At 34.4% G+C, this 26,859-nt stretch overlaps 1 protein-coding gene across 1 annotated transcript in view; it reads right to left on the reverse strand.

Moving 5' to 3' along the window:
- Positions 1 to 1,633: 1,633 nt before the first annotated feature.
- The window catches only part of HFM1 (helicase for meiosis 1), a 33,876-nt gene continuing 8,650 nt past the window's right edge, over positions 1,634 to 26,859 (reverse strand). The window contains exons 9-39 of the mRNA XM_041421523.1: positions 24,832 to 24,983; positions 24,407 to 24,484; positions 24,102 to 24,263; positions 23,468 to 23,668; positions 23,298 to 23,386; positions 22,611 to 22,654; positions 22,418 to 22,519; positions 20,918 to 21,063; positions 20,417 to 20,511; positions 19,525 to 19,658; positions 18,589 to 18,636; positions 16,271 to 16,351; positions 15,557 to 15,648; positions 14,628 to 14,734; positions 14,493 to 14,540; positions 14,203 to 14,300; positions 13,987 to 14,118; positions 11,027 to 11,112; positions 10,021 to 10,104; positions 8,870 to 9,027; positions 8,052 to 8,155; positions 6,431 to 6,586; positions 6,087 to 6,182; positions 5,555 to 5,673; positions 4,648 to 4,730; positions 4,447 to 4,556; positions 4,249 to 4,371; positions 3,728 to 3,818; positions 3,356 to 3,461; positions 2,833 to 2,990; positions 1,634 to 2,568 (exon numbers count right to left, since the gene is read on the reverse strand). Of these exons, the coding sequence (XP_041277457.1) occupies positions 2,502 to 2,568; positions 2,833 to 2,990; positions 3,356 to 3,461; positions 3,728 to 3,818; positions 4,249 to 4,371; positions 4,447 to 4,556; positions 4,648 to 4,730; positions 5,555 to 5,673; positions 6,087 to 6,182; positions 6,431 to 6,586; positions 8,052 to 8,155; positions 8,870 to 9,027; positions 10,021 to 10,104; positions 11,027 to 11,112; positions 13,987 to 14,118; positions 14,203 to 14,300; positions 14,493 to 14,540; positions 14,628 to 14,734; positions 15,557 to 15,648; positions 16,271 to 16,351; positions 18,589 to 18,636; positions 19,525 to 19,658; positions 20,417 to 20,511; positions 20,918 to 21,063; positions 22,418 to 22,519; positions 22,611 to 22,654; positions 23,298 to 23,386; positions 23,468 to 23,668; positions 24,102 to 24,263; positions 24,407 to 24,484; positions 24,832 to 24,983 (3,350 nt within the window). The 3' untranslated portion in view covers positions 1,634 to 2,501. The remainder of the gene's footprint in view (positions 2,569 to 2,832; positions 2,991 to 3,355; positions 3,462 to 3,727; positions 3,819 to 4,248; positions 4,372 to 4,446; positions 4,557 to 4,647; positions 4,731 to 5,554; positions 5,674 to 6,086; positions 6,183 to 6,430; positions 6,587 to 8,051; positions 8,156 to 8,869; positions 9,028 to 10,020; positions 10,105 to 11,026; positions 11,113 to 13,986; positions 14,119 to 14,202; positions 14,301 to 14,492; positions 14,541 to 14,627; positions 14,735 to 15,556; positions 15,649 to 16,270; positions 16,352 to 18,588; positions 18,637 to 19,524; positions 19,659 to 20,416; positions 20,512 to 20,917; positions 21,064 to 22,417; positions 22,520 to 22,610; positions 22,655 to 23,297; positions 23,387 to 23,467; positions 23,669 to 24,101; positions 24,264 to 24,406; positions 24,485 to 24,831; positions 24,984 to 26,859) is intronic.

Raw genomic sequence — 26,859 nt, forward strand, 5'->3', positions numbered from 1 at the left:
ATTTTCCCACTATTTTTGAAGATTATAGGTTTTGAGTGCATATTACATTTTCTTCAGGCACAGATATGGGTTGACCTCACTTTGTATTTTGAAATCAATATGTGTGATAGGACAAGGAAGCATATAAGGAAGTTGAAGTTAAATTAAAAGCAGGTATAAGCATGTATTTTATTATGGGGAATCACACAAGTAAGATAGTAAAATCTGACTTCTCATCACATTGAATTTTCTTTCACTACTCCATTATAGAAAACAGTATTTTTTATAATGTAAATTTTGTAGAATCATCCCCAGACATCTTTGGGGATACAGCATCCTGCTGTATCCCCAAAGAATTACTTACACAATCCCATTGATTGAAATTCAAGCTATTCATTTAATGTTTCAACTCTACATAGAATTAAAATAAGGATCAGTTTAGACTAACAATTTTTAAATGTACTTTAGTCTGCATTTTACTCATTGTTAGTAGCTTAGTAAAAATGTCGGATGATACCCTGTTGAATTTGTCTCTTTTAGCATTTGGTCAGCACCTGAAACAAAGCACAGCCATCTTTTGCCCTTTTATTCACCTTAGGAAAGTTAGATCCTTACATGGATAAAGGAATTCAGTGTCTCACATGCACAAACAAGGCAATATTCAGTGAGCCTGTCTGTAAAATTACAGTACACCAGCTTCTCCATGTCACTCTCATCACAGGTAATTTGGAGAGTTCCACCAGAGAGCAATTCAGCCCACTTACAATCTAAAATATCTTCTGACAGTGTCTGCCTCTTTCTAGTGACCAGACAGGGAGTGCAGGTGAACTAGGTTTGTCTCTTCCTGGGATTCAATTAGACAATGGCAATTACAGCTCTCCATAGCTATGTCAACACTTACCTTCTGGGGCGTGACCTGGGGTTGTGGTCTCCTGGTCATTTACATGAAGCATCTTCTGAGACACACCACTGCATCTGCCAGGAGCCATTTCCCATGGAAATCAGAAGGTGGTGATGTGCAGGAGATGAAATCTGCATTCTTTAATCTTACCCTGACACAGAACTGGAATGTGTACATGACTAGGATTGCTGGGTTAAATGTAGCACTAGTACAGTAATTCTGAGTTACATCAGCTTGGAAGCTTAATACACTGCATCTGCCGGGAGCCATTTCCCATGGAAATCCGAAGGTGTGCAGGAGATAAAATCTGCATTCTTTAATCTTACCCTGACACAGAACTGGAATGTGTACATGACTAGGATTGCTGGGTTAAATGTAGCACTAGTACAGTAATTCTGAGTTACATCAGCTTGGAAGCTTAATTTTAAAAAATCTGACAAAAAGAGATCTGACATACTAATAACTTTGAGATATAATGAAATACTTGGGGTGTAGAAAAGTGAGTTAAGCTTGGGCCTGCTGGCATTTGCATAGGCAAAAACATATTGAGGGGTGAGTATTGAGGCTGCTTAGGTTAGGCCATTCTTTCATGCAGAGAAAGAGTTATATAAAGTCAAAAGCCTAAGGAAACACTGGAGTCAAGGAAAATGTTATTAGTTGAGAAAATTACAACCTGGTACTGGAGCCAAACATGGCTGCATTTAGTTGCACCACAAACGATGCTGAAAGAACAGACAGCTTATGTTCCACATGTGATTGTAACATTTTAATTCCTCACATTTTGAATAATTAACAGTAAAAATTAACATTCTCTTGGATTTTAGGCAATATCATATATTCTACTAACTGTTGAACTTTTAAGGTTTACTATTCAAACACTAAAGCTACAAGAAAATATCCAAATCCAATGCCAGGTGCCTAAATCTCTATTAGGGCACATGAATGTCCATTTTATGACCTTGGGTATGAAACTGAACAGGCAAGAGAGTTTTAGAGTATTTTACAGACATTTAAGAACTGGTTTGCTGAGAATCTGGAAACATATCTGCTTAAGTTGCACTTTTTTATTAACACATTCATAGCACTGTCAAAAGGAGTATCTAGAATCTAGGATAATCTATCATTCTATTACTTCTGTTTATAAATCTAATTATTTTACAGAATCAGCACTATGAAAAATTCAGCTTTAGAGAAACTGAAAGAAAAACTCAAGAAACATTACTACAACTAATTAACTAACATTAAAACATTACTAACTCAAGAAACATGTTACTACAAACACTTAATCCTTTACCTTCTCTAATGGGATTTTCTGTGAGTTATAGAAGTACCCTCAAATTATGAACTATTCTTTGACACATTTCAATATTTTTCTTTATAATCCTGAAAACAGCAAGGTCAACAAAAATACTTTAATACTTGCAAAACAAGATACTATTCCTAAAATTCTATAAATTCTACAACAAAACTGGTGTCTAATTTACTATATATTCTATGCAGCAATCCAGCTATTAATAAACAGGTATACAACAGAAATCAAATCCTCTTGACTGAAGCCTTCACTGTAAAATTGACTGTAAGTTCTTTCCCCAGCACTTACAACATATTTTGTTTACATGTTTTACAAAATGCCATCAAATATTCCAAGAAAGGGCTTGACATCATTGGTTTCATCATCAAGAAGAAATCTAAAGATTAAGCAAACAAACAAATTAGGTACAGCCCATCAAACCCTATGGAATCAGGAACACTATAGAGAGTCAAGAGAAACCAAGACAAGCAATATAATTTTAAGTAATGTCTCTTAAGAAAAATTGTTACTATTATTGTGAAAATCAAACTTTTTAGCAATGAATATTAGAAACTAACACATTGCCTAAAAGTCTGTGTTCCATGAAGAACTAAGCACTGGAACACTGAAGAAACAGAAAAAATATGTAAGTTTTTCTTACCTAGGATCTACTTCTTTTTCCTGTTCTTTTGTGAAAATAAAAAAATCTTCTTTCCTAGTGAATTTAGAAGAGTCTGAGATTATTTCTGAGATGGAAGAACACTGTACATTTTTTTGCTCTTGAGAAGGACCTGCATGTATTTTTTCTTGAAAACTGAACTGCAACACAAAAGTTTAAAAGTATATATGATTAAACCAACTGAAACTCCCAGACTGTTGTAGAATGTAGTACTGGTATTTAATTGATATTATGGTGTTTGACAAGGACCAAGCATGTGATGAATTTAACTATATACTGGACAGAAAAACAATCAAATTGAGCAAATAGTTCTGAGATCATGCTATATAAAGTTAATTCAAATCCTCTTTCTTTGTATCAGGAATATCTCTCTGAACACAGAATGATTTGGACAATTCAAAATTCATTATATCCTAATTGATTCATAAGTCAGATATGGCAGACATATTTACATAATAAGTACCCAAGTCATAGAAAATTATGTTATCAATATATTTTTACTCACCAAAGTTATATTTCTATTCTGTACAGGTAAATTCACTTTTGATGTGCTACTGACCACAGAAACATCTGAGTTCTGAATATTGGACTCATCTTGTACTGTGCATGAACTGAAAATACCAAGTTGAATAATTTCAGTATTTTTACAGAATGGAAAAATTATTTGCTATTCAGTACAGAATTTTCTACTTATTTCCCTGCATACTTAAATAAAAATCAAATTAAAATAACTCAACAATTCATACCTTTTAAACATTGAAATTTCACTCACGTTTATGAGTGAACAACCTTCTATATATTTAATTACACAGATACATGTGAAATACAGACAGTATTTTAAACTGAATAAAATAGTAGCAAATTATGTAAGTCTTACTCTTTTGAAATGTTATTTGTGGCTTTGCTTGTTGTATACTGGCAGAGGGGTTGACATTCATCTGGACTCTGAAGGCAGATATTTCCATGTTCTGCGAAAGAATGAAAGTTTTAAAAAGAGGGTTGAGAAGCAGCCACAACCCCTTCTAAATATCTCCAATGTTAGGACAAATAACACCTCGAAAATTAGGAAAGCATCTTAACACTTGAAATATTTCTTCTTTGGGTTTTGGGCTAATATAAAGATAAGCAGAGATATATAGTCAGTATACATTATGCAGCAGCAATTATGCAGTTGCAGGCCATCAAAAATTTTTAATTGTTTTTCAAATCTTCCTTCTATATTGGATTTGTCACAATATATATTTGACATTCAAGGCAGAATAAGAAACCTGTCAGTCTAGTCAATTAACCAAAAATTTCAGGCCATTCTATTCACTGTATACTATAATAATTTATTCTCAAATAATAGCCCGTAGAATAATTTGTAGGAAAGAAAAAAGTTTGTTGAAGTAACCTTACCTAATTCTCTACTGACAAAATTACTGGCAAATACCAATTTCTCATCATCAATGTCATCCCAAATATCGTCTCTCAGTTCAAAGTCCACATTCAAAGCATCTGAAAAACAGTATCTGCTTTTATCTGTGGCAGAATAATATGAAGCATTAAAGATCAAAACAGTAAACACTGTAATTTTAAACATTAGCAATAACTTACTACTCTTTCCACAATTCCAGGATTGCAGTTGTTTCTGAGATACTTCTAAGGTATTCGTATTATCTACCTGATCCACTGACGGTGATGAAAATGACAGTTTATTGCTAGACCTATTTAAAAAAAATAGATCATTGACATGTTCATAAAAAACTGCAGAAAGTTGTAAAATAAATTTATTCACAAAACAATTCTTGGTAATACCTTGGCAAGGCTGGCAATAAAGATTTAGGTGTAAAAACAAATTGTTTGAGATTCACATTTTCAGCTTGATTTAACATCTGCATCTAAAGAAAGCAAAATATTTTAACTTATAAGATATAAACATACTAAGAACTACTATTTTTAAACAAGTTTAATGGCATCATTAATATTGTAAGTTAGCATAATATTAAAATATCATAAAAACTTTCTGATGTCTGTATTTAATGCACTCAGTTAAAAAGGTTTGAATTATGTGCTTCTAGTGGAGGTAGCCAAGCACCCTGGCAAAGCCAGACTGGTTGACTCTCATCTGCATTAGCTGTAGGCTAAATAATCCTCTATGCAAATAAACAAGCAAACAAAACTGTGAGGTGGAAATAAAACCCTCCAAAACCTCAAATGTCATTCTTGCTGCAGAAAGACCTAGTTTAACACTACATTCAGAGGAATGAAGTGCAAGCCATGAAGTGTTTCAGAAGTTTAAAATTAATAGGGATGGTTTTCTTATAAACAAGTGGATCTACGTGCCAGTGAAAAAAAGGACTCTTAGTAGCATGACTAATAAATACCACAGTTTGTTTCATTCAGGTCATATTTTGCCAAAAAAGTCACAGTGCAGTACCTTCCAACAATGCCTCTGGACCTCATCAACCACAAGCTATCAAATACCATAGAAGAAAAAATATAGAGGACATGCACAAAAGTGGACCAATGGCAATGTCCCAAAGAACAGCAGAACCTCTGAAAGATTCCTGACCTTTGTACTTCCTTACTTTTTGCACTCCACACAGAAAAGTCAAACTTGAACGTTCATATTTAGTGACAAAATTCTCTCTGCAAACAATGCCCACAAATATGTAACAGATTAAAATAAGCCTATGAAATGGCTGACTGCATTCAAGCGAACCTTTAGACGTTTTACTGGGGGTATAGATGAAACTGAGTTCCTGCTCCTTAAATCAGCTAGGTACAAAGAAAAATTTGTGTCTCCATTCATCTGTGACTTTGGAGGTACTCCAGTTTTACCTAAGAAAATGAAGTAAAATAATCTTTCTATTAGTTATAAGAGATAAATACTAATTGTTTTCAAATTACTTTGAAAAACTTTGCCACTAAGCTTAACATCTTCTGTTAAAATATTCTAAAATATTTAGTATGCTAACTACAAGATCTAACACAGTATTCATATAAAAGCATAACAAGCTTTACATTTTTAAAAATCATATGCTAAGTACAAAAAGTATTATTAATCATTGTAGTGCCTATAAAAGTGCTATTGCCAAAGCTACTTATAATTGCTTTTGTGACTGCATCACAACAACTCAGGCCCATTCTCTTGCTTGTATTGTTTCTGTTAACGTAGCCATTGGTATGATGGGAGCTGTTCTACACTGCATTTCTCTAATAGTATCAGAAGTTGTAGATTTAATGAAACTCACAGCAGTCATGCCCACACACATCTTTATTTTTACAGCGGTGGTTGCATTCTCTGTTTCCATATTTCTTGTAAGCAATCTCCTGTTTAGATCTGCCTCCTAGATAAATATAATACAGAAATTCAAACAGTAATACTGGATACCAAACACCCATGATTTTTCTTACTTTCAAAATCATCAAATAATTGCAGTGTACTACTTTACAAGTAGAAGCAGCAGAGTTGTATTTTTATTATCTTTGAGAAAGAAACAGCAGGGATAAATAAAGATCTAATTCCCTAGTGAAAGCAAAATTTAATTTTCTGTTGACTTTAGTATTAGCCAGATATTGTGATCTGACCATTTACCTGCATCTACTTTTGCTGCTGGCAAGCTTTGGGGTGAGCCATAACATGTATCAAGTGTAGATTCAGCTTTCAACTTTTGATTTGCAACCACCTTACGTCCCTCTGGTTTTGGTGTTAAGTAGAAGGCTGTATATGCTCGCTGTATATCAAGACCAACTTGGGAAAAAAAAAAAGACAAAAATATTAAAACTGCTTTAAACTGTTTCTATACTACAATTATCTTTAGTTTTCTGAAGTGTTTAAGCAAGTAAATGTTACTAAAACGTCATGGAAATTTTTAAAAATAATTTGCCCTTAAAGCACACTCTCGTATGACCAGATTCTTTAGGATTGAGATTAAAAACCCCAAACATTTTTTAGAATTAAAGACATAGTTACCAGAAGAATAGTTCCTTTAACCAAATGTTCTTGTATTGTGTTAAAAATACATTTATCTAATACTTTGCACAGCTGATAAAATTTCAACTTTTAAACTGTACTCCAGTCTGTGTTCAGGAGTATCAGCAGCTCTGTACTGGCAAAGGCATAAAATGGCTATGTTGCTAATACTTCTCAAGTTGAAGGCCAATATTCATGAGAGACTGAGATACCCTTTGTAAAGAGAGTAATTCTGTCTTTTATTAGGGAAATAAAATTTGCTGGAAGACCAGACAGGCTTTTAAAAACCGTGAGATTTCCTTAAAGTCTGAAATAGGAACAGACTTATAAATAAGCAGAGATTAGCAAGACCTGGTTTTAGTCTAATTTCACTGTTAACAGTTTCAGAAAAAATAACTGTTGGGCTGAGTTTTACTGAACTCAGTATAGAGTACTTTATCTACTGTACATACAGATAAGATTACAATTCTAATTTCTGTGTGATTAGAAAACCCTTTTTTCCAGAGCCACAGGTCTAGCTATAGCTATATAGATCATTCCAGGCTTGATTATTCTAATAATCTCAATGTCAATATTTACTATGGAAGCATCAACTACACTTCAGTTAACCTAACACACAGCACTCTTCTTTACTGGTGGGGTATGATGACAGAATTTAATGGAGTCAGTTTATTTTTCGATTGTTTTTCAAAGTTTTGTGTTTCAAGGTCATAAGGTGCTCATTTGCTGCTGTAGTTCAAACTGTATGGAAATTGACACTGAGGGGACCTATGTTTAAATCTGCACACGGCAAGGCACAACATTTTCAGCTGTAGAAATTTCCTTTTAATAAAGAGGACATGAATCTATATCCAACACCTCTTTACTACAAAATGCAAAACCTAACCATTCATACAGACAGCTCTGCTCAGCATAAATAACCTGTCAGGCTGATACGTTATCCCTACTGAAAGTTAACTCACTTAAGGAGAAGGACAAAAGAGAATCCCAATCTGTGTCAACAGAGCAAAATACTGTCTCCTAGTAACAGTTGTGATGCTTCCCAGTTCCTTAATATGGTAGTAAATTAAATAAACAGATAAGTAACCGTGAGAGGTATGCAACCCAGTAAAATACATGTTGTAGAGGTTTGTCTCCAGACCAGCTCACTTTATTATATTTTGGCTTAACAGAAAGTGTTTTAGTCATTTGTTCCAAAATCTTATGCATATTGGTTTTTAATTCAAAAAATACCTTAACCTACCATAATCAGAACTAATTAAATTTATACTAATGTCTTCTGATTTAAGAGCTCTTTTAACTTCAATTTTCTTAATCCAATTTCCAGTTTTCAGGAGCACAGAATCCCTGTAACGCATCAGCAAAGTTGTTAGACAAGGACAATGAAAACACAACTGCATACTATGGTATCTGTAACCCAGTGAAAGAGCCTGTATTTGGCCCTACTTATTTAGTTTTGCTTGGTAATTGGCCTAAGAATAACTTGTCAATAATGTATGATTTATGGCCATAAGAGGGCCAGGATCCTGTAGATCAGTTTCGATTTTGCCAAAAGTGCCAGATTTTGGCCAGAATTCTCATGAAGGTCAAGCAGTTGGGAAGATTCTGTTTCTCTTCTCCCATTTGCTCCAAGCATCTCTTAGCCAAGTGGAGAATTTAAATCCATCTCTGAGGGGAAAAAAAAGAATTTCTAAAATATAATTAAAGAAATATAGCTAACAGGAGTAAGTAATAACTGGTTTATCTATCTTTTTAAAAGGTATTTTACTTGTTTTATATTTACGGGAAAATTATTATGACTTTTTCCATAATATGACATTGATGTTGAACAGATATTTACACGTGCTCTCTTCACTGACAAGCACACTGGCATGTTTTGGGAGTTCCTGAATCTTGTGTAGCATTTTAAATGACAACAGTGACTAGAAAATGCTGTAGGATAAAGAATAATTTTGTACTATTAGACATCAGTAGGAAGTATTGAAAATCTGCAAGTCACAGAACAGATGAAAAGCCAACACCATATAACTATGTGAGGCAAAAAAACCTGATTATACATACATAATTTTCTGATTAAAAATGACTTGGTTGTCAGCATCTCCTATGACCAGCGTAACATAGTGGAAGTCTGGCGCTGTTCTCTTTGTCTGGAGCTGCTCATAGTTTGTTAATTTGATGGTAACTAAGATTTCAGCCAACGTGCCACTGTATTTGGGAAGCTAGGGAAAATGATACAGAAGACAGAACTGCTAAAATATGCAAAGCAGAAATTTATGGAGGGGTATGTATTCTATCTGTTGATACAAGCACAAAAACTCAACTCAAGCAATTTGAATTTGTGGTACAATTTTATTTGTTCTTCTGAGACATTGATTTTCAGTACTAACTTGGTCATAAGCTGAATATCCTAAGTTTGATTCAGTACTGAGAATCAAGGACAAATGCCAAGAGAAATATGCAAGAATAAGACTTGTTATATAGAATTTATATTCTGGCATCCCAACATTCCTCTGTAAGATATTTATAATTGTTAAATCTTCATTCTGAGAATTGAGCTACTCATCTGGTATTATGTCAAATGAAAAGTAAACTAGAACTGATTGTTATACCAACAGAATTTCACACATCCATTGAGCTTTTAACTTCAAATGTGTCTTCATGTCTACCAGCTTTAAGGTTACTTTTCAAATTTTGCATTTTAGAAAGCTACAGTGTCTTTGTGCTCCATATAAATACAAAATGCATATCAGAACCTCAAAGCTCTTGATTACACATAGAATTGTACCCTTCCTTTGAAAGGGCACCAGCTAGGTTAATGCAATAACTAACTGTTTCTCTATATTCCTAAGTGTGCAGTAGAAAATAAACATGCATTAATACCATTTCAGTAAGCTGTGTTTGGATGTTTTGCTGTCTCTAGGGTTTTTTTAAATTCAAGATAGAAGAGACCTCTCAGACTCACATATAGAATGTGAATATACTGGTAGGCATAAAATGCTATCAACGAGAGAGGCCAATATATTATGGGGAATGTTCTGCTCCAAGGCTCTCCTCTGAGATTTAGGAGCTTCGTTCTACCTGCTAAGCTGGAAGGAGGTCACAATAGTCTGTGTCTTCTATCTGTGAAGACTCAGAATTTCTTTAAGTCAGTACTGGCTTTTTCATTTAATAATACCGGCATAAAAATATAAAATAAATATAAAAGAATGTACCTGTTCAATTTCAAGTTCATATTTTGGAAGGTGCAAAACAGACTCTTTTATCTGGTTTCCAAAAGGAGGATGTCTGTTTAAAATCTGCGAAATGTAAATCCAAGGAATCAAAGTCACCTGAGTAATTATGTTAGCAACGAAAGTCCCTTTCACTCTTGGATCTCTACTGTCAGTGATGCCCAGAATAGCAAGATTCCCAAAAGAAAATTCCAACACTTTTACATGTTGCTATTGCTTCTGTTCAGTTAACACCCAATCAACTACCAATGACTACTCAGGTTCTATTTGAGATGACTCTTCTATGTTGCACAGGCTTTAACTAAAACAGAACAAATGACAAGGAAAAACACAAAAGGAGCCAGAAATGAGAAATCAAATTTCCAAAGTCAAAACAGAAAAACCCAAGTAAGATTTAGAAGTCTGTTATATCTTTCAGAACACTGGAAAAACAGCTTCCACAGAAAATAAGCCAAAAGCCAAAGAACCAGTCCTAGGGTAACACTTACCTTTCCTAAAATAAGAAGTGCTTTATAGATGATTTAGAAGATTTTTATTCTACTCCTATCTCAAACTTGCAATAATGGAAATTTGGAATTTTCATAACTAAGATACACTAGGAGAAACTGTAAATATATATTCCCTTATACATGTTTCCAACACTCCTAATAGAAAAGTGCATATTGTCCTTGTTTCTTTGTTTCAAACCATGTTAATGATGAAATTCTACATATTTAAGCATCTGCTTTCCACAGCCAGCCAAATCAGTGAAATCATCATTCACATTAAATTTGCTACAACAAAACATCATACACATTTTCAAGGAAAACCAGCAGTAGCTACACAGTTTTTTTAATTCTACTAGTTAAAATTAATAAATCACCTAAACATTAAATTTTGCTATGATCATAGAGCAAATATATATTAACTATACTGCTTTTACTGGTAACAGTATTAATCCTCAGTATTTTCCCTATCATATTTATCTATGTACAAAAGAATAAGTTACCAATTCAAGCTCTCTTGCATTTATGTCTTCAATTTTTTTAAATGATGTCAGTCCAGCATTTACCATAGCATTTGACAATGATACACCTGTGAAAAACATGTATACAAGTTTTATTCTGTTAAAGGACAATGAATAACCTCAAATTATTCTAACAGCTGCATTACAGCAGTAAACCCATACCATAAATAATTCTATGTTACATTTGATGCAGCTTTCTGCCCAGCAAATCACTAAACTGATTTTCATTTAAGTATTTCAGTATTAATTAATTTCTCCATTAGTAAAGAGCAAAAGAAATGCAATACAAACAAAACATGAAAATAGACAATATTTCAATGATGACAAATTTTGCATTTTCTACAGTAAAACAGATTTTAAATCACTTTCTGCAGAAGCCAAGAAATGTGTTCTGTATATATATGATAAAAAAGCATGCCACGCAGTATTCTTTGTCTCAGAATGTTTTTCCTATTCAAGAAATTATTTAATTATGTTAAAATCATGAAAACCTCAATGTTTTTGAGCAAGTTAATAATGAAATCTACTGAAAAATAAGTATTTATTATAATCTTCTACAATTCATTCCAGCCTTAGCAAAAAACTTTCCCGTGGCATGTAAGCCACAAGAGCAGAGAATTCCACGTTCACTTCTATTTCTCTTCATGATTCACAGTACTTCCAGTGAGATTTAGACCTATCAGAGCATATGAAAAGGCATTGAACTGACCTGGCATTACTGCCTATTATAACAACTGCAGTGACTGTAGGTAAAAAATAGCAGCAAATACTTAGAATGAGTACTTGGATCCTTCTCACACAGTTCTGCTAAAGAACTTGTGTAAGTTCTGCTAAAGAGCTCTGCTAAAGAACAAGTGTAAGAAATCTGAAAATTAAGTGGGAAAACTCTTTATATACTTTTAGGTTGCTTCTTGGAAGACATTACTGTAATCTTATAAGAGAAGACTTAACGCAAGAATTTAATAATTTAGAGAAAAGGAAGACCTTTTGTCTTTTTATAGGTATTTGAACATCTTTTGGGTCTGACTCGGGGAAAACATCTTTTACCGTCTTCCTGCTCCTTTGCAGAAGCTCTGCAGTCAGAATACTGAGAACTCTCACATTAATTCTGCTGCTGGAGCTGCTGCCCAGTTTCTCTATAACTGAAGCTGAAGATTAACTCTTTTATCCTATAATTCCTAAAATTACAGAAGAATTTCTGCCAGTGAAGAGAATACCAGATATAAATAAGACTTTTTCTCTTTATTTTCACCTACACTACTGAGCAAAAAGAATAAACAGGGTGGAAATAAAATTGATCAAGTAGTAAATGTCATAAATCCTGTATGACAACTGATCATTATCCTGTCTGTCAGAACAAGCAAACAAAAATCAAACCTACCATTCAGTAACAAGAGAGAGCATCATTATTAGACAGGAGCTGTAGAAATCCAGTGAGAGCAGTAAGAATTCCTGAAATACCAGTCTCAGTATGGCCAGGTGCCAGTCAAAGAACAGTTACTCTTACAATGGAAATACTGACTAATAAGGCATTTTTAAGGTTCAAAAATAGCACACTGAGATAAGAGTTTAAAAATTAAGGATTTCTGAATATGCTACATGGTATCAGCAAATTTCTAGGAGCTTAATTCATTTAACTTCAGAAAGAAACAGAAGATTAGCAGCCATAGGCAGAGGTTAAAAAATCACATCATACTACAGGCATCAATTCAGTGTTTGATTCAGGAAAAGGGTGAACTGTCAGAAGAATGTTCAAAAGAAGCTTCTGAGGGGAACAAATGACACTGTGGAAGTTAGCAGTTCTTTGTAACATACAGTGCAAGAGCTATGACAGCATAAGAAAAATGTACCCAAAGAAAGGAAAATTGGACAGAGATGTCTGTATATACACCTCTTATTAAAAAACTAAATGTGACTTTATTCTACTGAATATAGTGTACAGGGAAGGATTTGTCTACACTGCAAGTGCCATATTTATCCCACTCATCCTAACTCTACAGAAATGCTGAACACGAGGCAGATTCCTCAGATGATTGTGGCGACATTGCCACAGGTGTGGGGTAGTGGAAATGTGTTCCCAGCACTGTGCACTGTGCTGTGCACAGGCTAACAAGCCCTGCCCTTGCTTTGAATCCACATGAATGAAGCATTACAGCCTCTGCCCTTGAGCAGGCAAGCCTGTAAGGTACTGGACCCGATGGACCTCTGGGTTTGTTCTCTCATTTGCAGATCTCTGTGCTACACTGCTCAGTGCAGACCTGATGTGTCTCTAAAGAAGAAATACAGAGAATACTGCAGTGAATTTTGAAAGCATGAAGGTATGATAAGACCAGACATCAAAGCAGGAAGATACACTACTACCTCAAACAAGTATGACTACATTTTTATAAAACAGAAGACTCAAAAATTTCTGAACTCCTTTTCAAATAATTATGACAAGCCTGTACTTCCAGCCAGAAGTTCATTCAATAACAGGATACAGTGAAAGGAAGATCATCAGAAACTTTTGATCATCATGTGTATAAGAACCTCATGCATAATAAATTGATTTCTATTTCATGATTCCTATCCTTTTCAATGTGAATTAAAAGGTTTTAATGCATACAAGTAAGAGGACCTACAGCAGCAGCTGCCTGGAAAGCAAGCTAGTCCCTAGTCAGGGACACACAATGACATCAATGTGGAATATGCCTGGGATACTGAGAGGAACATTAAGGAATAAGAACAATTCTGAAATACTATGAAAGCCTTAAGAAAATTACAAAATAGCTTACTTTAGTTATGGCAGATTCTTCTGACAACTGTGGTACTCAATTGTGGCAAATAAGTAATCAGCAGGCTAATTCAATTATGTATGTAGATACCACAGAAATCAGCAGGCTAATTATGAGCTTTGATTCTCTGTCAAGATTACACTTTTATAATTTTTAACTGGTACCTACCAATTTTTTCCAGTTGTTTAGACACATGAAGCGAATTTTCCCAAAGTCTGCACCTGAAACACTTTGCTAAAATCAAAGAGTTTAATAAAGCAGAGAAGTTGTTCTTAGATGATGCCAGAAAGTCAGATAGCCCTGTAAAAAGAAGATGACTTATGTTAATAAACTAAAATGTAGCTTATTAGGACATATACAAAAAATAATTAAATTTTACCATACATCTAGTAACTCTCAAGCCATTTCTAAATATTCTGCCAGTATCTTGTGTCAAAGTAAAGTCTTGAATAGGAATACATCCCAGCTGAGCCTGAATGAGACTGGAAAAAGAATGGGTTTGTAAACAAATAACAACATAAAAGTTTTTAATGGGGAAAAAAAAAATCAGAGTAGAAACAACACAATACAAGATCTGGTCCTCTGCAAAATGACACAAAATTTACCAGGGACTTCAACAGCCATAAAATGGCACAGGTTTTCAATAAAAAATAAAAAGGCAATATAATATTTACCAGTTTACTTTCATTTCTCTTGTTTTTATCTTCCCCTCCATTGGAAACCTATGCATAAAAACATACATATTTTCTACAATTCATTTTATTTATTGTTAAAAAGGTACTTTCAATTTTCAATGCATTTTTAAATACCTGATAGTTATTTTGTCTTTGTCTTTATTCAAGGTGTTCAATATTTTCTTTTCACTTGTTCTTAACTTCACATCCACAAATTCTGTGCAGTTAGAGATCATTGTAATCTGTAATAATTAGTTTCTTAGTATTGTTTTAATGTGTCATTTTTCTATCACTTCAAACTTTTTTTAAAAAAGAGCACTTAAAAAAATTATTGTCTCAACAGTATGACCATGAAGACACAATCCAGACACATCCACTTTTAATACTGACCAACTTTCTTTTCTCTTCCTATAAAGGCTATTAACGAAAGGGGAAAATCTTTCTTTCAGCTTTTAGATTCCTATTTCAGTTGAGGTTATCTAAATCAACCACACACTTGGTAACACTTTATACAAGGCAAATACAAAGAGTTTTTTCTGTTGTGTATTTCACCTTGCTTTCTTCACACTTTAACAACAAAGATTGTCACAGGAGAACAAGTGCTCCATTTTTTTCACAGCAAATCTGTTTTACCATAGTATTTGCTTGAAAACAAAATGTCTTGTGCTTCAGATAACAACTTGTTAGCTGAAAGAGGAAAGTTACTTAAAACAGAAAGACAACTCCCTTAAAAGTAAAACCTGCTCTTGATGCAGCTGTTTTTTGCAACAAATAAACCTACTAAAGCAGAAAACATTAAGGCTTTTAATACATAAACAGAACAGCTTCAGCAACTTTGCATCTTCATAAGCAAGGTTAGTGAAGGGAGAATGAGATCTTTTGACTTCCAACTCAAAGTACAAAGTCTCAAAAATACTCCATATAGAATTTAATTAGATATATTCTCTAAAACTTTTTACAAACAAAGCCTGAGCTCTTTAAAATAAGTAACACCTTATGCTTCTTTTCTTAGACTGTTTAAAAACAATTGAACATGTGTAATTTTTTAAAAAAAGTCATATTACCAATTCATTTAGTGTCTCAGTTCCCTTAATTGTAAAAAACTGCTTCACTGTATCAAATGCAATGTAATACCATGCCATTAATCTTCCAGTGTCTGTAAAAGAAGCGCATACCTTAAAAAAATAAGTACGTCAAGTATATTTTAGTGGCTCAGAGTTCTTTAAGCCACAAAATTAAATTAATTTTCTTATTACTGGGCTCTGTGAGATTCACCCCCACTACTCAGTATGTTACTGCCCCCAGCTGTGTGATGGACATGCCTGACCCGATCACAGAGGGGCAGAAAGAGCCACGTGCCAGTGGCAATTCTCTCCAACGGAGATTAAGCCCCACTAACGCACCAGGCAGCGAACTGTGGTCGCTAAGAAGCCAAACACCTCTAGCAGAGGACTGTAGAGAAGAGCAGGTACTGATAAAACCTGTCCCTCATTGCACTGTGCCACAACCAACTATCCTGTCACAGTGTTCTGCAATCTTCTATCCGCAACAGATTTTCAGAAACAAGAGAGGATCTATTCACGAAACAAGAGAATGAACATCCATGACTTGGTCAAGAAACTTGTCCATATATTCTACTCAAACAATCCCTCAGATTTTACTCTCTACTACATTTATGTACTCTTACTAATGGGTCACAAGGGTAGTTGAGACCCTTCCTAGTTCACTACTATCTCTACATCACTTCTGAAAATTAGTTTATTTGAAACAAGTGTCACCTGTTGGTTTGAAATTATTTGCTTCATCCATCCTGATCAAATCAAAAGATGATAAATCATTTAAGTTCTTCAGACACAGTTCTGTCAAAAATTTGAAAAATGTTTTCTGCATGTACTAAAAATACCTTATCCATGTACAAACCACAAACATCATCATCAAATGGTATGAATGTATGCCCAAGTAATTCCACTGAACAAAAGTAAAGGTTTTGGAATCCTTCTATTAAAGTTGCTGGTTAACTTCTCTCTGGGGAAACTCACTGAAAGATAATTGATAAGGACAAGCCAACTGTTTTTCAGTAAGGCAAAAGTTGCAAAGGAAAACAAACTAGACCCTGGAATGTAGGTTGCCATATTCCATTTTGAATGCCAGATCAGAGAGCCCACAAGCACTTATACAAAAGACTTCTGCACTTCTGTTAAAAGACTTAACACCAAAATGGTTCGAATTTCAAATACCCACAAGTATCCATGAATCCTTCATTAGAAATTTTCATACTGTATCATGTGCATTTGTATTTATTTACCTAAACCCGTTGTGTCAGGTATCTGCATAAGAATGACCAAAGTGCTTTTGTTCTCTCTTTTTCAAGACTATGGCAATATTCAGAATTTAAAAGTCAGAACAGCACTCAAAGAGATAGTTCCCCTAGCAATCATTCACTTTACATGTGAAATATATGAACACATTATATACATTACTACAAATTATTTCATGTTGCAGGGAAGATGATCTAGTTTTTAACATCAGAACTGCAAGGAAATATAATCCACACCAAAAAAAAAATTAATTGAATTATTCTAGCACTATTTGTACATTTTAAACCATGCCTTCTCCCATAAAGGTTTATTTAGGTAGTTAAGGCAATATTCAGAATTTAAAAGTCAGTTAGAACAGCACTCAAAGAGATAGTTCCCCTAGCAATCATTCACTTTACATGTGAAATATATGAACACATTATATACATTACTACAAATTATTTCATGTTGCAGGGAAGATGATCTAGTTTTTAACATCAGAACTGCAAGGAAATATACACCAAAAAAAAAATTAATTGAATTATTCTAGCACTATTTGTACATTTTAAACCATGCCTTCTCCCATAAAGGTTTATTTAGGTAGCATCACATTTCATTCCCTCTATTCCTTTCAGCCTACATGGCAAGAATAGAAAACTCCTGATGTAAAAGACAGGAAAAGATAGAAAACTACTGAAAAAGGCATATTTTCTTACTAATAAGTACTGTTTTCACTGTCTGCAAGTCAGAGTCAATGTCTCTCACATTTGGAAACTTCAAGTGGTAGCAAATATGCTGTGTTCCTGAAGGCCCTTGAAACCCTTACACAATGAGCAGCCGCAGCATCATCCCACCAAGCCCAAAACCAATCACAAATGTTTCCTACAAGTAATGTCAAAAATGTGTAAGTGGAGTCCAAGTACAAGCTCTACAAATTTCTGGGCATTTTATCTGTCCATGTTTTCATGGACCAGACCCTCCTCCAGATATTTAAAATCCAAATGGTCTGGATGGACATGAGGACTTTCACTGAAGGAAAAAAATTGTATTTGTAGATTTGCAGAACTTGATAGCAAGTACTCTTTTATAAATATACTAACATTTAAAGTACCAGAAAACTTACATTAAAATAAATTAACAGAACAAAACCACCTGAGAAGAGTTGTATGCTATTTCTGTATTTGAAGTTAATAGGCACCAATTCCCAAATGATTTTGTCAGCTGTATATTTTGTAATGGAATTGTAAATAACTAAACTGCAGTACTTTAAAAAAAACCTGGGTTTAATAACTGGGTTCTATTCAAGTCTTAGCAAAAAAATAGCCTCTTAAACTCATGCAATTTTAAATTGTTTCTGGAGAAGGCAAAGATGCTTACATTTTATATCCTTTGTTTTCAAGGCTAAATTTATGAATGGAAGATGACATTTTCTGCAAAGGACTTTTTTGAAAGTATAGTAACAAATTAATGAAAGCAAGTGAGATCAATCAAAGGAAAATTAGGAAGAATGACAAACAATCAAAATTATTCTGCTCCATATTTCTGAGCATATATATGGAGATGAGGTATGTAAAGGCATTAAATGATTTTCATCTATACAAGAAAAAATTTCCTACCAGTTAAAAAAGACACCAATAGTATTTCAAAAATATTAATAACAAAATAAAATTAATAACACACAGTAGACTTCATTTGTTCTGCAAATAGATCTATTGAAATTAATGGATATAGATAATAAACATGGGTGAACCTACTCTAAATTGTAACATTTTACTGAAAAAAGCTAACAAGCTACTTACCTTGTAATTTTGCTTCAATTCCAACTTTATCTAATCCAGATGAAAAACCTTCATGGCAAAGACAAAAGTTATTTTAACCTAGTACTATCACATGCTTCATCCTTAACATCAATACCCATTAAACTGATTTGCTGATTGTTAGGAAGCAGACAAATAGCCCAAAGTGTAAAATGTGGGAATATTTATTATGCTGCAAGCAAGTCAGAAGTCTTACAGGGTGCAATTATCTAAGTATCAGTAAGAGGCTGCTAGAACAGATGCACAAAGGTAAAAGCTGCAGACATTGCCCCATGTAAAATACCAGAGTCCTAAAAGTTTCAGAAATGTCAATGAAAACTTCCTGGTACATGTTTGCTTATTTGGAATATAGGAAGCCACCTAAATCGTAACCTCCATTCAAGTACTAGATGTGCTATGTTCCAGCTACAAATCCTTATAAAAAATTGTCTCCAGCAATTAGCCAATGACTTCAAAATCAGGTGTAGAGCAAGTGGGCAGGAACAAAGATATGGTCAGGGCTGGGGACTGGGATAATGTTCTGGACAAGGCAAACTGAAGACACTGGAATTAAGATAACTAGAATTTTATTCTAGAAAAGAAAATACTAGACTATTCTTTTTCTTAGCAGATTACATATTCAGCAGTGCAAAAGACATTATGGCTTGATACTGTATTAATACATGGTCCAGCATATTAAGATAAAAAGAAATGGATTATGAAGTTGTAAATGTCTTCTTCACAGTTTTTAAATGTTCTACCATGCTGAAACTCCCACTACTTATGTTAAAGAACAGAATGTTACAGGCCACATGGCACATCTTGTTTTCATCACATTATGAAATAACAGTCCATAAGAAAATGATAGAAAAAGTAATATGGACATAACACACCCTAATGCCATAGTTAGGTGAATTAAGAAAATAAAACCAAACAAACCATAATGCGTTGGATTTTTTAAGGCTCTAATGTACAAGAATGTTGATCGTATCCATTCCAAAGCTACACTGACATCCGTGACAGTATGGAGCACTATTTCTGCATTTAAGTGTTCAACAAGGTGCCTGTGCAAGCTAGTGCAAAAAAACAAGAGTTAAGGACATTTATCAATGAGCAATATAAAAAGTGCCAAAACTAATTTTTGGGAAGAAACAAAATCAAACAAACCCCTCCCCCCAAAACACAACTGTTCACTGTAATCAGTGAAATTGATAGAATACAGTAAAGATTGTATAAGTAATCAATAATTTGTTTATTATGGCATAATGCCTAGCAAGAAAAAAAATCAACTGTCATCTGTGAAGTTCCACATTTACTAGAAAACAAAATTACATAAATTTGAAAGTTACAGCACAGACATTCTGTGCTGTTGATATTCTAAATATATTTGAAAAATTAAATGTTAGCAAAATTAAATGAGCAAAATTTCCTATTTTACCTTTTAACGTTCTAACTTTCCTACATATTTCTCATGATAATCTGTTAACAACAAATATAGATCTAGTATTTTCCAGACTTTATCATCTAGAAATTCAGAGACATGGGCTGTCTTCAATTCCTGCTTTTTGTCTGCAATAAATACTCTTTCAGCTTCCTCAGTTTTCCAGCAGGAATCTGAAACTTTTTTTTTTTTACCTTAAGATTCTTTTGGCTAATAAATCAAGAGACCATTAAATACTGAATAGCTTGGCTTTATTTTCCTTAATTCTTTCTTGATTTCTTCTAAATAGACCAAAGAAGCAGCCCAAAATCCATGTGAAGAAAAACACATTCTGTAGAAACAATGAAGTTTAGCTACTATCCAGAGTCTTATAAAAAACCACTTAGTTACCTGCTCTCTATGATATCAGCACCATTTAACATCTGTATATATCTCTCCTTGGTACTGCAACGGGTCAAAATAACTGCTGTAGCGGAAGTGTCAAACTGAAAAATAAAACCCCAAATAAAAGCTGCTCTTTAGTTCTTAGAAAGAAAACACAGCTGAATATGCATCACATACCTGCTGAATCCACTAAAACTCTGTTCTCAAAATCCTGTCTGAAATGGGTATTGTATGGCAGTTTCCTACTTTCTCTCTAATCCCCATTCACTATGCAACCCAAATGTAACCTTCAGATCTTTTTCCACTGCAAGATGAAGCAGTGATTTTTGATGGACAATACCAAAGCAAACAGATTTCTTTCTCAACAGAAAAGTTACCTAGGAGTAATTTAAGTATTAATAGTCCTTTAAAAACCAAATGCTACACTGGCATTGTACTTTCTTCTGCAAGAATAGCTTCTACTAATTTGCCTACAGACAGCATCAATACAATAAAACATTGACTTACCTGAGGCCTTCCAGCTCTCCCAATCATTTGCAGAATATCAGTTTCACTGTACTCTTGAAACACTCCTCCAACATAATGCATTGTGGATTTTATAATCACCAGGTGTGCAGGCAGATTGACTCCCATAGCTAAGGTGCTAGTAGTAACTACATCGGATCAAAGTATATGAACACCATCAAAATGCCTCGCAGACACTAATCAAGCAGAAAATAGGTAACTTAACTCCTGATGCCTAAGTGTTCTTAGTTTCTAGTGGAATCAGTGGGCACCACCAAGAATTTGATGTAAATTACAGACAAGCAGTTACATAACAGTTTCTGTGTATCTGATTATCAGCATTCATTTGTACTCATATTCTTTAACAAATTACGTCCCAGATACTTTCACTTAAACATTCCTTTATACTTGGGAGATAATCCAGACCATGATCCATGTTCAATATAACAGACACACAATGAAGAAACCTTACTCTTATTTCTTCAAGGCTCTGTATTTGAGTACAGCCATGGCTTCATCTTGCTTAGCAGAGGTCAATATTAAGATTTTTTTTTTTTTAAGTCATCAGTCATTAGCATTGTTTACATCCATGGCACCAAACCAGAATCACCACCAATACTATCACAACACTTTACTAATACACGCTCGCACACGGAAAACATCAGTCAAGTATGTGGCAAGTAACCTTATACTCATGTTTCCTAATTCACTTTCTCTAAAGAATACATGCAGTGGCAAGAATTCAACACAAAAAGCCAATATGGGCCAACTGATATTACTATTCTGCTAGGAAAACAAAGCATTATTGAAATTTTCAATTCTTTTGGAAATTAAAATTAGTAATTATATTATTTTTTCTTACGACCATTGTAACAGGAAAGAAAAAAATCCACAAATCATTTAGTGTTGTACATGAACCACACAGACAATTCCCCATAGGGGACTAGATCTTTTTTTTTTACAGAAAAAGAAAGCCCAGATGAGATGAGACAATTACATCTCAGATCCCTTCTCATTTCACATAACAACAGATGGAATATTTCTTAGGGACCTCCCCATCAGTCACAACACATGGGAGTTTGAAAATAGCATCCTGCCCACCTAAGATGCAAAAATGTAGACAATTACCTTCAGGGAAGCCACAGCTGCAAAGAAAACATCTTGGAAACTTGGAAGAAAGATTCACTAGCACAGAACTCCACTTCAATGGGAGGGGTTCAGTGGTAGGAAAGGGAAATGGACATGGCCAGACCTATATGGACATAGGAGGGGTATGACCTCCATGTGTGGTGAAAAGAAATTCTATGGTCTTTAGTAGTAACAGTGCATATGGATACAGGCTCACTGGGTAAAAGTACATGTGAAACACAAAAACACCTCTACCTGGATTTCACAACTTCCAAAGATTAAGCAAACTATAGAACCATAAAATATTACTTCCAAACTGCAATCTTCTCAGGATACATAAATGAAATCTTGGCTTTCTACATTAATTTTACTTACAAAGTACTGGCAAGTCTCCTGCAGTGAAAGCTCCTTCAATTATTTTTCTGTCCGAGATCTCCATACCCGCATGATGATAAGCCACACCATACGTCAAAAGGTCTGATAAGGAAATTATTATATACATCACTTAACTAGGTTTTCTCAAGCAAATATTCAATCACAGACCAGAGAAGTTGTAGGTTATATTTACCTCTCAGTTTGGAGTCTTTCAATGAATTTGCAAACCCCTGTAATCTATGCAACACACACAAACAACAAAGAAAAACCAAATTAAAAAATATACATTCTTTGGTTATTTTCAACCACCACCTTTCCCACCCTCAAAGAGAACAGACTGACTCTCTGGGGCAGCTATTGCAGCTTTTCGAGCCTCGTCATCTTTCCAAGTGACAATCAACAATCCTTATTTGCTTTATGTGAACAACACATAAGATCACATTTTAGGTCCAAAGTCAGGAGTAGCTTCTGCAGCTGCCGTGACTGAAGTAAATAATAATTATTATGGCTGTATTTAACAACAGTATCTGATAAAGTAAAGAAACTTAAAACACTGGTAAAGTCACATCCAATTCAACTATTCATATGCTTAATCTTTGCACTACAAGGTCTCAGAGGGCAATAAGAATTAGCATTTTTATGTTTAGAAAGTAGCTTTGAGAAACAACTGAATATTTGTGAAAGGTATCCTAAAACTCTGAGAAGCAAATAAAACCTCCCAAGAAGAGTGCCAATTTACCAAAAAGAATGTCAACTGTGATGATGATTTTGTTGCACACTCCTGTGCTAGAAACTGTATTAGCTCAACAGCTTTCTTCACAGATATCACAGGTTTACTAAAATGCACAAACACTTATTTCCAATTTAAATAGAAAACTACCTTTGTTTCTGTTCTATACTCAGTAGAAATTTAGCATCTTTTGCAAGAACAGAAGCAGCCTGCTGTACTCCTTTTCTTGTGGCACAAAACTATAAATAAAAGACATTTTTTTGAATCAATACTTTCAAGAAAGAAATCATTTCAAACATGACAAAAAAAAGCTGTTGTACCACAAGTGCTGGTTTTTGCTCCGAGTATGTTTGTATAATGCTGGCTATCTTGTAGTTAAGAGTTAAGTCAAATTTGAATTCTGTCTGATTGTCACTGCAAGGAAAACCAAGCACAATTTTGCGTAGCTTCACTGGTCGTTGATCCTCATCTATTTTCAGGCATACAGCAGGCATCTTATTGTCTGAAAGCCATTCTGCAATCTTTAAAAAAGAAGTAGAACAGAAAAGATAAATTTCTTCTTTTAATTGTGCTCCAGCTCTAACAGCATCACAGAATAATTTACTTAGCTTTTGTCACATGTAAACTAGTAACACATTTTTTACCATTTAAAATCACAGGTGAGGTTCTGCTTTTTGCAGGACCAATATAATTTGGTCTGAAATCTCAAGTCTGTTGTCATTTGCACATAAGAGGTAAAAATCAAAAGCAGAAATCTAAAACTGAAGCATGTCCATACATGGCTGACATCTCCCTACAGTTGAAGATAATCTTACATTAGCAGCAGGCTCATAGCTGTCTTCAGATGACAGCTTAAAAATTACTATTTTGCTATCAATCTAAAATTGTAATTCCAGACCAATTATATAAAACATAACTCCATTGATCAAAATACAGTGAAAATGTAACTCTTACATCTTTAGTATTTGGGATTGTTGCAGAAACAGCTACAAATCTCAAGGGAGGAACAGTGTGGTGCTTCTCTAAGAATCGACAAAGAGAAGACTGAATAGTTTTCATCCGACTGACTACAACTTCCAAAGTTGCGCCGCGGCTTTCATCCTTTATAACGTGTACCTATCAGGAATTTTAAAAGATGTGCTAAATATTTTCCAGTTACAATCTGGACATGTGCTAAATACATTTAATATTTTCTAAGGTTCTTTTTACCTTAACAAAAGATACAAAAGCAGTGCATAAATCCTCATTCATTTTCTTACCTCATCGATGAGAAACAGTCGCACAAGCTGGACTATAGAGTTGTCTCTCCACCTTCTAGTCATGCTATCCCACTTTTCCTTGGAGGAAAATACCACATCAAAACAACAACAGAAGATGAAAGATGGTTTAAATGCCAACACATGCCACAACTATAGTACATGGAGACATGCCTAGACTTCAATAACCCTTTAAAAAGAAACAATTAAATGAATTCAAGCTAATGCCATCTATGTTTCATCTGGCACATTAATATATTACTAACTTTTGTTTATATGAACTGATAGTGTGTACAGCAGTGTGCAGACAAACAAAAGGATCATAAAGTTACTGTGTATTAACAAAAAAAAAAAAAAAAGCATACAATTAGAAGACCACTAATATCTGTTTATTCTAAGTTATTGTAAGAACTGGAAATGAAACCTACAGGTGTAGTGATAATAATGTCAGCATGATGTATTTCAAATAAATCATCCATCAGTGTATCTCCTGTCAACTCCTTGCAGGTGAGTCCTATAGGTCCAAATTTTTCTTTCCAATCATCAAAACGCTGACTGCAGAGAGCTTTTATTGGAGCCACTAAAAACAACAGCAAATAATGAGAATTAAATCAGGGAAACCAAATCTTCAACTGTATTAGAAATGTATGCATTTAGTTTCTTTAGTAAGATGCCTTCTTGAATTTAATTTCCCTAATTTTCAGCTTTGCTTCCAGAACCATAAAATCTGTAACTGGTGTTACTGTTCTTATTATCCTGCTTCATGTGCACAATGTTGAGCTTTGGGCCCTAGTTATTCCCATAAGCAAGCAGAAACAGAACCCTTTAATTAAGATTATTTATGCTGTCTCTTAATCCTTTATCCTGTTGGGTTTGATTTTCTTTGCAGTACCACATGGAAACAACCATTCAGCTATCAAAGGTTTTCTCACAGATGGAAGAAACCACCGGAAATACATCTTTTCTAATGGAAAATCATACAAATAGCAACCTTTTCCCAGTTAAGAATTATTTGAGTATTCTGTATTCAGAGAGCAAAGTGTAAGTATGAAACCATCCAAGAGCAATAAACAGACTTCTGTTTCTTCTGGTATTCTATCAAAATCAAATGTACAGTTAAGTGTAGGGTCATATGAGGCAGCTAACACAGCAGGTAGCAGTTCTTGTGCTATTCTCGTGAACAGAGTCCTAAAACAATCTACTATTTTTTTTTTTTCCCTGAGAATACACACTGTATTTTTGCAGACTCTTTTTCTCCAGAAATCAGATGTCATTCTCAATAAGGACTGATTAACAATACACATAAGGCTATACTAGATGATTCATCTATATGGAAAATGAAGTGAAGTATGTGAAAGAGGCAATCTAAGCATGAGCCCTAAACAGCCCTAGTATAATAGATCTTGCAGTGATTACATTCCAGGTTAGTTAGAGGCACTGGAATATGAATTATTTCTGCACATTAGCTCACAAATGATCTCTAAAATGAAGAAATTTAAAGAACCAGTCTCTGCTTCAGAAAGAGGTGTCAAATCTCATAAGAGTATCAGAGAAGTAATTAGCTCCAGAAAATTGATTAAGCTACCAGCAAGTAATTCACAAAATCACAAAGCTAATAATCTCCATCAATGCAAGAATGTGAGAAGCAAGTGACTGCTCCTGGAACGACAGTCACCAGTCCTTTGATATAAAGCTACTGGAAAACAACTCCACAGAATGATTGCAAGCTAACTCACATAAATGGGGCCGCTGATGAACCACGCACCAGGGCTCACACCAGCAGGACGTAGGCTGATCACCACCTCTGCTCTAACATTCAGAAAACTGACAAGTCTCATTCTCCATCACCGTGGAATCCGGAAAGGTCAGCAGATTTAACACCACTAGCAGCTAACTGCTTCTTTACTGACAGTTCCAACCAACCAAGTTGTAGTAATTTTACCACAGCAAGTGGAAACTATTACCATACACTCAACCTGGTCCAGCTGACAGAGAACCTGTAGCACATGCCTGCTTCTAAGATCAGTACACAGTAAACTCTAAAGCAACACTAGCTTTATTGTAAGAAGCAGAACAAAATCGAATAGAAAAACAAATACGAAGCTTTTGCAAATGTAAGGATAAAACCTTTAATAACAAGGCTGACAAACATGTATGAATAAATTAAAACTGGGACAAAATCACCAATTTAATCCAATTTACACAATATTAACTTAGTTATCTAGGAAGGAAAGAAAAGAAGTGTAACCGGTGTGAGTATCTCCAAGTATTTTCATATTTCTACACAGATCAGTTAAATTCATGAAGATCATAGTTCTGGTGCCTTTGAGGTAGTATCCAGAAAACAGCAGGAAACTTTGCCAGGTAAGCGACTACTGGAAAATTTGATCCTCATCTGAGAGCAACAGCCAGCCATACAAAAGATAGTGCCGGCCAGAAACCATGCACTAAGAATT

Source organism: Onychostruthus taczanowskii, unplaced genomic scaffold (genome assembly GCF_017590055.1).
Source record: "Onychostruthus taczanowskii isolate IOZ18803 unplaced genomic scaffold, ASM1759005v1 scaffold7, whole genome shotgun sequence".
NCBI classification, from domain to species: domain Eukaryota; kingdom Metazoa; phylum Chordata; class Aves; order Passeriformes; family Passeridae; genus Onychostruthus; species Onychostruthus taczanowskii.